Source organism: Siniperca chuatsi, linkage group LG20 (genome assembly GCF_020085105.1).
Source record: "Siniperca chuatsi isolate FFG_IHB_CAS linkage group LG20, ASM2008510v1, whole genome shotgun sequence".
NCBI lineage: Eukaryota > Metazoa > Chordata > Actinopteri > Centrarchiformes > Sinipercidae > Siniperca > Siniperca chuatsi.
Genome location: NC_058061.1, coordinates 1,716,784 through 1,728,728, shown reverse-complemented (window position 1 = coordinate 1,728,728; position 11,945 = coordinate 1,716,784). Strand labels below are relative to the sequence as shown.

Sequence of the window (11,945 nt, the reverse complement as noted above, 5' to 3'; positions counted from 1 at the left end):
TCTGGCTGCACCTCCCTCATCACTGTTAAGTACCTGATTAGCATGTGATTGGCTTGACCACGGTGTTAACACACTGTGGTAAACTTTGGACAGATTGAATCTCAGACCACCATTTCTGTTCAAAGAGGGGTTTTCTTTTTTCACAAAATGGCTTCTTTGACTCCTCTTTCAAACCAACTCTTCTCTCTACTTTGAATCTTCACCTCGCTGTCTTCAAATGTGCGGTTTGTAGCTTTTAGAAAGCTACAAACCGCACATTTGAAGACAGCAAAGAGAAAGAGAACCCATACAGTTTAGGCTACGGAAAGCTGAGCCTGACAGGTTGAGTCAAATAAATAACGAACCACAGACAGACGTATTCAGATGTCATTTATTTCTTGCAACATGTCTGCCTCCAGGCGGCAGCGTTTCCCTGATGCTGCGGGTTAAAGACCGGACACTGAAGAAGACCAGAGCAGGGAGGACCAGCGATCACACAGCTGGGGACTGTTTCACACATCTGAACCGGTTCAGGTGCAATTTATTTCACTTCACTGTGTTTCACGCCAGAGCTTTTTAAAAGACGCGGTGCAGCTCAGCTTCATCGGTAACTTCAGTTTGGAGAAACGAAGCCCTGCTGCATCTTCTCGCTGTGGGCTTTAAGAGAAACTTAACACCGTGATGAAAAACAAGACTTTCAGAATCACAATCTTCAAGTTTCGGCACACAGGTCTTCTATGGTCGTGTCCAATTATGTGTTCATTCTCCTGGTTTGTAAAAGTTGAAGGATCCTGGTTTTTGAAGTCCAGTGGTTTGTTTCTCCAAACTGAAGCAGTGAGTCTGTGCGCCGCAGAATAAGACATGATGACAAAAATAATACGTAAACCTTTCCTTCTGAGGGGAGATATCTACAGGTATTTATCTAAAATGAGTGAAACAGAAACACATCGAGCTTCAGTTCTTAAGTCACCAAATTATAAGCCACCAATAGTTAATTATATATATATATATACAGTATATATATATATATATTAAACTAAGAGGTCTGTAGGCATGTAGAGTCTCAAATCTCCTACATGTTTTTCTTCACATTTAGAAAATTCAGTATTTACCATTTTTTCCAAGATGCTAAAAGTTGCATTCCCTCCAAACACCCTGCGCTCGAAACATCTAACTAACATCTGAAGCGCTTCATGGCTGAGTGTTTGTCCTTTCAAACGTGTGAAACATACAGTGTGAGGAGTTGGTTTCCAAAATGCCACAATTCCTGACGTCAAGCTTATTTTTCATTTATCCCGTCGAGGATAACGCTGAACATTTTCTTCTAAGGATGCACCTTAAATCCTTTAACTAGCACCGTTTTGTCCCATCAGTCGGCTTCCTAGAGTCGCTGAGATGTTTACTGTCGCATTTTGGATTCCCACCACACATTCAGCTGCTGGTTTCCTCCCAGTCTGCACCACAACAGGCTAAACGGGGAGTCAGACAGCACCACAGCACCATGCATTAGGGCACGAAGCGTCCTCATTAGCGCCCGTTAACTTCACATTACAGACGACAGGAGAATAACTCACAACAGCAGAACAGTCAGAGTAAATTTACATACACGACATTCATTTTTTGTTTTTCCTCCTCTGTAGTTTTACAGTCCGACTCGAGACTCGAGTGCGAGAACGTGCAAAGAAACCCAGAGAGTTTAAATCAGGTTTGTCTTTCGCTCTGCACGGTTACCAAGCTTCACCCACACGGACTGAAAGGAAATATAAGATACACAATTACTACTGCGTTTCATTTAACAGTTACTTTTTAGTATTTAATAGTATGTAAGATCTCTGTGACAGATCTTAGTTAACTTATCATTCATTTAGACATGAGAACTGTGAACCACATGATCCGAGTCACTGTGCCATCATATGGAGAGACAGAAATCGATGAAATCGCCAGTAGGCTGTACTTCCTGTGCAAATACAGTTTTAGGAAACTGCAGCAACACAAAGCGCCTTTTCAGCCAGGTTCGCCTGAATCGCTGTCCATGCGATAGAACAATGGTCCCGACACCGTCCGGGTTGTTGCAAGCCAGTTACAGAAACACCAACCCTCAAATCAATATATGTTGCCGTATGTGACAGTCACTACTGATTGGTCAGGGCAAAAGTACCCCCAGCTAACGGCTAAGATGAACACTAATGTCAGACTGAATATTGAAGCGAAAACAAAAATGGCAATTCAGGTTTGGGCACTCGAGACCGAGTTACGCCAGCTGCCGCATGCCATGTCAGTCTCAGAGCTGCAATTCTGAGTCAGAGATGTCGGGGATTTCTGACAGATATGATATTTTCCCACTTGGCGAAAAGACCTGCTGAGGTGTCAACAGACTGGTGGCAAAGTGGCTGCACAGCCTCCATCACCGGCTGCATCGCTAAATGAAAGCCATTATAATATATTCGATCGTTTGTGTGTCTCTGGTTCCACTTGTGGACAAATATGGAAGGCTTTTGGCTTCTCGTTGTCGGGTTCTTTGCTGCTGCTCGGTCCAGTTTCTGTAGCTAACTCTGCTACGGTAGCACATAAGCTAAAAACCAAAACAAAGCTGCAGCGGAGGAACCGTTAGCTTAGCCGTGCTAAGCTAATCCTTAACTGAAAAACTATTCAGTCTAACATCACGTTAGCTGCCTTTTATATACTTTTCCCCAAACCAATCAGTTGTGTGACAACGTTTGTCAAAGAAACGTTGATTTGAGTTTTTATTCCTGTAAGATTTACAGCAGCGTATGCAGCTGCGTCCACTCTTCAATCCACTCTCGTCGCCGTTTTTGTGGCTCTGGCACAGAAAGATCCCTTTCCCCCGAATCCAGCCTACAAAACTGAGTACAACAACAGACCCGTCTGGATGTAATTCGTCAGTCTGGTACCCGTCTGGGTCCGTGTGGGCACAGCATGGACACCTCTGCAGCGCAAAAACCACGTTTGTGTGTTTGAACTTATTCAAAAGAGGCTTAAGCCGTCGATAAACATATTCCGGTTTTCTCATATTGTGTAATTGGCTGATCACCACAATACTAACCAATCAGAGGCTGCTTTTCATTAAGGCTGATTCAGAAAACATGAATTGAGAGAAAACCAGCTCTTCTGTCTGCCTCAAATACCCAACATTATAAATGTTAATAAACCAACATGCTTGTACAAAAAAAATAAGTATACACATCTTCATAAAATAAAATGAATACTTCACCTCGTTAGGATGTTGCCAGGCAACACAGAGCTGTTTTTGGAAATGTTTGTCAGGAGAGACTCAGCGACCGTTCGCTCTTCAGAAAGGATGAGTCATTTTCAACAACACCGCTGTGTCTCCTGCTGGACAGCCGGCGTTAGAGATGACTTTTCTAAGGCGGGTTGTGTTGTGGTGGGCAATTCTGATCACTTTCATGTCACTGCTGTTTGAAAATTACATGTTGCCTCACGGATCAAGATCATTCTGTCATCCTTTAGTTTATAAATCACTTTAAAAGCACACTGAAAACAAGCTGTTTGTCCCGTTCAGTGTGTTTTTGTGTCAGAAATTTAGCCAACAACTTTTTTTGAATTAAACTTTTAGAGTGCAAAGACAGAATTTATGCAAAACCCCCCCAAAAGGTGTGTGCTAAGGTATGTGTGTGTGTGTGTGTGTGTGTGTGTGTGAGTATGGCGTGTTGTGGCGTAGGGGGATGCATTACTGCCTCCAGGTGCTGAGGCATCCATCTGGCAGTCCAGCGTGTCCACAGGTGTAGTACAGGTGAGCGGTTTCTCACCGGTTGGGATAACTCCCAGATTTCCTGCCGACAACTTGTGAAGCTTCGGCGACGGCGTGCTGTGTCTAACTGCGACACCGATGTGATGAAATGGACACACCCTTTCTAAAAGTGCCGTACCCTGAGTCACCGGACGACCGTGTTTCAGTGGCAAAAGGACAAAATCACATTATGACACAACCCATCGTTAATAAAGTGCATAAAACAAACAACAGAAAGCAGCAAAACAACAACAACAACAACAGGCATCTGATAAAAACCTACATGTTTTATACATTGTATAAATAAAGTTTTTCTTTGTGCATGCAGTTAGTAATGTAGAGGCTGATAGGATAAGATAAGCGCTCTTCTGCGTTTCCTCCTCCTATACTTTCTTCATCGTCGTCTTCCTCCTCATCCATCTGCAGGCTCGTCAGACTTCATGATCTGGTAAGTGATCAGGTACTCCGGATAGGCCTGTGGGCAGCAGAGAGGCGTTCACTGACACTCCGTAACAACGAAGACTCGAGGCCAAGACCAGACACCGTAACCAGAGCACCGTGGTGAACCTCTGGTCCAACGTAGATGGAGACCTTATTTCAGTACAGCCAATCAAATCGCTCAATCATAGGCAGAGCAGACGGTCACATGGAGCCAATCAGCAGCCTGCTGCGCAACACAAGAGCCACAGACTCTGAGCAACAACCGCATTAACGTCTCCTTCTTATCTAACTCACAAACATGAGCACACGTCCCGTTCGTGGAGTGCTACTGATCTCAGCAAGAAAGCAAACGGGCGTTTTCCCCAAACGGTTTAACGGTTCCTTTGAGGGGGAAACACAGTTTGATAGGGGAACAAACTTTGACACGCAGGCCTTGTCGTTGAGAACGATATCACGTCGTGTCGTGTCGTTTCGTATCAGGTCTAATCGTCTAGGTCGACGGAGATCTACCAAATATCCGCCAAATCCATTTGTGACTTTTGAGACGGTCACATTAACCTCCCGCAGAAACACTTTCAGGGTTTTGAACTCGCAGGAAAAGACAGAAAATGCGTGACGCGGTTCAGTGAAGAGCAGCCAGCAGCGCTGCTATAATGCTCCCAGTCCCGCTGCTCTTCAGCTATCAGCTCTGCATGTAATTTCACACACTAACAGCACCGCTGATTGCCTGAGTGGACATCTATTCACACTGGATTGTGAAGTGCCACTTCTGAACAGCTACTGGTTTCAGCAGAAGACATTACATGTCCGATTGTCTGAGCACAAGCTGCACTCTCCACTTATACAGCGACTATCTGCCATCCTGCTCTTCTGCGTAGGAGACCACTCTGCCCTTCAAAGCACAACTGAAGCTAACCTGACGGTGCTACAGGGGTCAAAGGTCGAGCCTAAACCCGCCTACCAACACGCGTTACACCACAATGTTTCCACACATTTAGGGTATCTGGGTGGTTCACATTAAATCAGAAGTAAACGCTGCTCTTTAAACAGAAACTATACATTTCTTGTCGCTTCCACTTTTCTGTTTGTTTTTTCGATCACTGGTAAGCTGCTGTCAGTGACACTTCCTGCAGGTGTTTCACATTAAAAGCCTACAAAGTAAGGGAGGGATTATGCCCTTTAAGCTGCGCACCTATTGCGTGAGGTGCTGGCTCGCAGGCTGACATAAACAAAGGAGAACACTCATAACTCTGATGCATTTATATCAACTCCTAAAGATCGTTTTGGCAAAAAACTGCCCTCCTCTTCTGCCTTTATCAAAGCAACAGGTGACCATGGACGAAGTGTTGAGGCTCCATTATAGGCAACAACGAGGGAAGTCGGGAATAAGCCCAGTTCTTTCTGTCGTTGAGGTAAATAAAGGTAAACAGACTTCTGTAAAACATATTTTATATACAGCAATTTTAACACAAAATCTGAGAATTAATTCAAATTTTTCCCATCTTTTGTCCAAACGTGTATACGGATCCTGTCAACATAGATAGGAAGGGGGAGGATATATTAAACTTGAGACCCGTGTTGTTAAAAAAATTAAACGTGGAAGTGAACAATAAGCAAACGTGGATGTTCATGTGAGCAGACCGTGTGAATATTTCAGCTTTTTCCATCAAAGACGCTATGAAAATGACATGATGTCATACAAATTCCTCCAAAGTGTAAAGCAGACCGCGAATAAGTTCTTAACCTTTCGGAAACACGTATAATACACTTTAAAGATTCACTTATATACAACTTATGTGTCAGCTGTACTTTTGTACGTTAAAGTTCAAAGTATTTTTCCTTTTCCAGTCGACTGATCAATCAGCAGTGTTACAAACAAGCAACAGGTCAAAGATATCGTTGAGCAATTACTGTAAATAGAGGAGAGAAATGACCTGACTGCTGAGCGGCAGACGTTATTATTATTATTATTATTATTATTATTATTATTATTATTATTATAATATCTTTCTATTTTACTATGAGAGTCCAGAAGATTAATAACACAAATAAACAAATAATTAAATCCAAACATTTAAAGAAGAAAATTCTGTTAATATATGCAGAAGTTAGAAATAAAGATGCATTAAAGGCGCTGCTGACCTGCTCTCCTCTGTAGATGACGTACTCGGCCAGAGCGAGCCCGTTGACGCTCGGCCTGCCGGTGACGGAGTGGTGACCCGGCGGCGAGTGAGCCATCTTCATGGCACTGAACTGCAGGAAGGACTTCCCCAGAGTCACCCTGCAGAACAACAGGTGCCTGGGAGGCACAAAATGAGTAAAAGCCAAAAAGACGTTGGCATAACGTACGTTTACACTGAGTAAGAATACGCAGATGTACGCAGTAATTCATTCAAGATTTAACTGGAGGTTTCATCTTTACGTAATAACTGCGGCTCGTCTCGATCAACATGACATGACATCACCCTTTACAAAGTTCTGTCCTGAGTTTGTCCCTGCGAGAAAATGAATTAACTGTTCACTAAGCCCCGCCCCCCTTAGTTACTGTTGCTACGCCTGCACATGAGCAGCTTACGGCGATAACGTTGGCAGATTTGCCATCAAAATGGTTGAAAATGCCGTCCATTTTAATTTTCAAGCTGATTACATACATGATATACAGTATGCGCTAAAAGGCTAAAGCTAACAGGTGTCGAGTGAAATCATCATCCTCACCAGTTGATGAGCCATTTGGAAGAAAATGTGAATAAAGAGATAGTATTGTTCCTGCATTGCAGAGTAACCAGTTATTCATATTATTATAGTGACGTGATATGAAAACATGTAGCATCAGACTGTAACTTTTCTCTTCCATAACGCCAGTAATGTGTTTACTATAAAAACACACAATAAGTTACTTGTTCGGGTTGGGTTTATGCTAGATTTTTCATATCAAAAAAATAATATGTTTCACTTTTACGTGAGAAAAGGTGACGGACAAACTTCCACATATCCAATCCTGAGCAGCATGCAGCCTCTAACATTACACTAAACTCTGACGTTCATCCAGGACTGACCCTAACCCTAACCCAGAGCGGGCCTTTTTTACTGTAACCTGTAACCCAACAAAGTAATCGAGTTAGCTAATAATATGCTAACTCTTAGCCCTGGAAGTAACCATCGGTTTTACTATAGCTAGTGAGCTAGTTAGCCTGGCATGCTAACGTAAGCTATGTTAGAGAAGACAAACACGCTCTTTAGTCCATTTCTTACACTTCTGCTCTTGTGTTTTCGGTTTTGCAAAGACTACAACTCGACTAATAACACTGACAGGCCTGCCATGCCTAGTTACGGTTGCTAAGGCTATGATTGGACAGTTGCTGTTTGGGCGAGGGGTTTAGCGAACGGTCAATTTATGACCCAGAAATAATGCAACAAGACGTCAAGAAAATATAATATTAAAAAGCCATGGTCAGCCATTTTAACTGTTTGCCCGAAGGAATACAGCGTGTCGGAGTCCCGATAGTTTACCTGTGGCAGACGTAGCAGGAGCGGTCTTTGTGCAGCGGGCAGCCCGTCCCCCCTCCGATCCCGTAAACGTACTGGTTGCTCTTTGACGAGTTCTCGGCGAAGTAGATCCCAGCGCCAAACATCCCGCCGATGTAGGCGTGGCGCTCGTCAAAACCTTTATGGATGATGGCGTTGACGAACGGAGAGCCTGGGAGGGAGCAGTCACAATACCGTCAATACAAACTACAAACACTACCAGTGCTAATATTACTGTAACTACTACTACTATTACTACCTACTACTGTCACTGCTATGCTCCTTGTACTTCCTTTGCTACTATTTGTACTGCAATCAATACTATTACAACAATCACTACGACCGCTACTTCTTATAATACTGTTAATGTTCTGACCGTGGAAGAGCATGCGTTCATTGGAGTGGTTGTGATTTTCCTCTGAAACTTCCTTCCTGCGGTGGGTGTACCTCTCCCACAGCTTCTTGTTGCAGACCTTCTGGATCTGAAACAGACAGAGGTCACCTACAGGTCAGACGGAGGTCAACAAAAGGTCAGACAGAGGTCACCTACAGGTCAGATGGAGGTCAACAAAAGGTCAGACAGAGGTCACCTACAGGTCAGACGGAGGTCAACAAAAGGTCAGACAGAAGTCACCTACAGGTCAGACAGAGGTCAACAAAAGGTCAGACGGAGGAGAACAAAACAGACAGTCACCTACAGGTCAGAGGTCAAAAAAAGGTCAGAGAGGTCACCTAAAGTTCAGACAGAAGTCAACAAAAGGTCAGACGGAGGTCACCTACAAGTCAGACAGAGGTCATCTAGAGGTCAACAAAAGATCAGATAGATATCATATAGAGATCAGAGGTCACCTAAAAATCAGACAGAGGTCAACAAAAGGTCAGACAGAGGTCATCTAGAGGTCAGACTGAGGTCACCTACAGGTTAGAGGTCAACAAAAGGTCAGACAGAGGTCACCTACAGGTCAGATGGAGAAAACAGACAGAGGTCACCTAAAAGTCAGACAGAGGTCAACAAAAGGTCAGACAGAGGTCATCTAGAGGTCAGACTGAGGTCACCTAAAGGTCAGACAGAGGTCAATTAAAAAAAGACCAGACAGAGGTCACCAAGAGGTCAGACAAGAGGTCAACAAAAAGAGTGTGTATTAAATGTAACTCTAATCAATAAAGTTTGAATACAAACAGCCAATGTTACCTTGACCAGTGTGTATCTGTTGAAGACTCCTCCAGCATGGCCGCCGTCTCGGTGCTCTCTGATCGTACTTTGCATCTGCTCAACACAAACAAGGGTTTTACTGGTTAAATCTGAAGGTCATGTGAGGAACCACGAGAAGAAGGCAGGTCGAGCATTCAAAAACAAAACTTTTATTTTATTAAATGTCCTAAATGTCTATAAAAAGAGTAGAAGTAGTAAAAGTACGAGCTCGTACCTCGTCCTCCACTGACTGGAACTCTTTGTCGCTGGCTGCGAGGTCGATCAAGATCGTCCCACTGTTGGCTGTATTCAACGTCAGATAGGGGTTCAGACCTAGCACACACGCACACACACACACACACACACACACACACACACACACACACACACACACACAGATCAAGGTTATACAACATACTGCTTCACAAATCTTTTCTTGCATTTGATGGAAAAAACACCACAGGAAGACATGATTAATATGTAGTGTGTTCAAGTGTGTGTCTTTAAGTGTGTGTGTGTGTGTTTAAGAGTGTGTGTCTTTAAGTGTGTGTGTGTCCTCACTCTGCGGCCCGCTGATGAGCCTCTCCACTCCTTTGATGATCTTGTGTCTGTGTCCGTAGGCGTTGATGCCGATCTCCTTCAGCTCGTGGTGACCCATCTCCACCAGCACATCCAGAGTGATCTGCACACACACACACACACACACACACACACACACACACACACACACACACACAAAATGTACAAGTTGTCAAATGTTATTGTTTTACTTTCCATTTGTCTTTCTGTCACAGGACGACCTCGTTATAGTAAACTGTGATCACTGCTGTCTTCTTGCAGCAGAAAATGCAACGCGCTCTGGACGAAACGTGTGCGAAACGGAAACGGTCCGCCTTAATAATCGCGTGCCATCATCCGTTACACTCGAGCTGTTTACAGGAAGGGCCAGAGCCGCCTCTGTTTCCTGAGGAGGCTGAGGTCCTTCATCATCTGCCGGACGATGCTGAGGATGTTTTATGAGTCTGTGGTGGCCGGTGCTGTCCTGTATGCTGTTGCATGCTGGGGCAGCAGGCTGAGGGTAGCGGACGCCAACAGGCTCAACAAACTGATCCGTAAGGCCGGTGACATTGTGGGGGTGGAGCTGGACTCTCTGGCGGTGGTGTCAGAGAGGAGGATGCTGGCCAAACTACACGCCATCTTGGACGGCGTCTCCCACCCGCTCCATGACGTGCTGGTCAAACAAAGGAGCGCCTTCAGCGGAAGACTCATCCTCCCACAATGCACCACAGAGCGCCACAGGAAGTCATTCCTGCCTGTGGCCATCAGACTCTTTAACTCCTCCCTCTAAGTGTCAGTCTGTATGACCCGAAGTCACTAAACTGGACATTGAGCATTACATCACTGCAATACTTGACATAATTGTGCAATATTCCCTGTTTTCAGTTTAAAATTCTCTATTTATTGATATTTAATCATACTTCTATTACTGCTGTGCAATATCCTACGTCTCATTATAATCTTAATGAGCTACACTTAACTTGACAGTTCATGCACTATTACTTTATACCGTATTATCATCATCAACCGGTAAACCCACTTGGTACTTAATGTATTTTCTGACCTGTTGTATAGTGTATCATATTGTTTGCTAGTACTTTCTCCTGTGTGCACTGACGTAAAGGTGAGCTGCTGTAACAAAGAGTTTCCCCTCAGGGATCAATAAAGTGTTTCTGATTCTGATTAACGGGAACTGCACCGACCGAAGTGCGTTGATGATCTTACCTGCTCTCTGTCGAAGATCTCCAGAAGATGCTCCAGTCCCAGGTTCTTCAAGAACTGACAGATACTGAGCTCAACACCTGGAACTACACACACACACACACACACACACACACACACACACAGAGTTGTAATTTGACTGTATTACTTCATGTGAGAAAGTGTTAAAGGTGCTCTGTGGAGTTTTCTTGTAAACAATCAAAACTGTTTCCTTGAGGTCTAACAAATGTGCTCAATGTATTTCCTTCCTCATAAAACATTTGCAAAGCCAATTTTTTTAAAAATATTAGCAAGCAGTCTTCTTCTTCACTGCGTTTGTTGGTGATACAAACAAAACAGGGACCCACTCATCAAAACAATGTTCCATAGCGCTACTAGCGGTCAAAAAACCCCGTCTTGACCTTGGAAACAGCTGAGGAAGACTGTGTGATACAATAGAAAGCTCCAGAACAGCTACTGAATGGATCAACTTCTGTTTCCAAGGGCAAGAATTCATTTTCAACCTCGAGTTTAAACCTGTATTAAACCTATATTAGCTGCTGCTAGCATAACACACCCGAATCTCAGACCGAACTGTCGGTGGTCGTGTAGCATTGTGGGTAATGTAGGCGCCAGGTTTTGAAAAGAAAGAACGTGTGGAATAAAAAAAGACTATCGATTCTCGTTTCCTTTCTGTTTTTTCGTGCATCCTGGGTCCAACAATGTTACAGGAGTGTGATGCTGAACCGGTGAAGTACTCTTTTAATTTGCCTAAACTTATGTCCAGAAGAGAGGTGGCAGATCAGAAATCACTCATATGAATCATCTGGGAAGTCAGATGGGTCTTTGTTTAGGTTTGAGGACTCGGCACCCACCTTCCTCCTCCTTCTCAGCGCCCAGTGAGCCCTCGGCCACCGACAGCAGCGCCGACATCTCGGGAAACGCAGAGGACGATGAAGACGATGGCGGCGAGTTTGAAGCATCTGAAGAAGCGGTTGCGTTGCTGTTGGTCGTAGCTGCTGTTGAGGCGTCAAGTCCAGAGGAGGAGGATGAAGAGGAGGAGGAAGAGGAGAGGAGAGGGGGGACCACGGTGACAGGTGGAGCACCAGAGGCCGACGCCGCCGCGCCGATGACCTGAGGTTTATAACAGCCGGGGAGAGCAGAGGGAGGCATGGCGGCTGTTAACAAGGCCCGAACATCATCAGCCTGCAGGAGGAGGAGGAGGAGGAGGAGGAGGAGGAGACAACAAGCACGAGAAGAAGATAAAGAATTGAAAGAGAA

The 11,945-nt window shown here is 44.4% G+C and overlaps 1 protein-coding gene across 1 annotated transcript in view; it reads right to left on the bottom strand.

Annotated features, from left to right (window-relative positions):
- Nucleotides 1–356: 356 nt before the first annotated feature.
- LOC122867769 (poly [ADP-ribose] polymerase tankyrase-2-like) overlaps nt 357–11,945 on the bottom strand; it is a 27,254-nt gene continuing 15,665 nt past the window's right edge. Inside the window, 9 exon segments of the mRNA XM_044178967.1 lie at nt 357–4,223; nt 6,332–6,488; nt 7,700–7,886; nt 8,091–8,196; nt 8,907–8,981; nt 9,142–9,239; nt 9,468–9,588; nt 10,689–10,771; nt 11,540–11,870. Of these exon segments, the coding sequence (XP_044034902.1) occupies nt 4,161–4,223; nt 6,332–6,488; nt 7,700–7,886; nt 8,091–8,196; nt 8,907–8,981; nt 9,142–9,239; nt 9,468–9,588; nt 10,689–10,771; nt 11,540–11,870 (1,221 nt within the window). The 3' untranslated portion in view covers nt 357–4,160.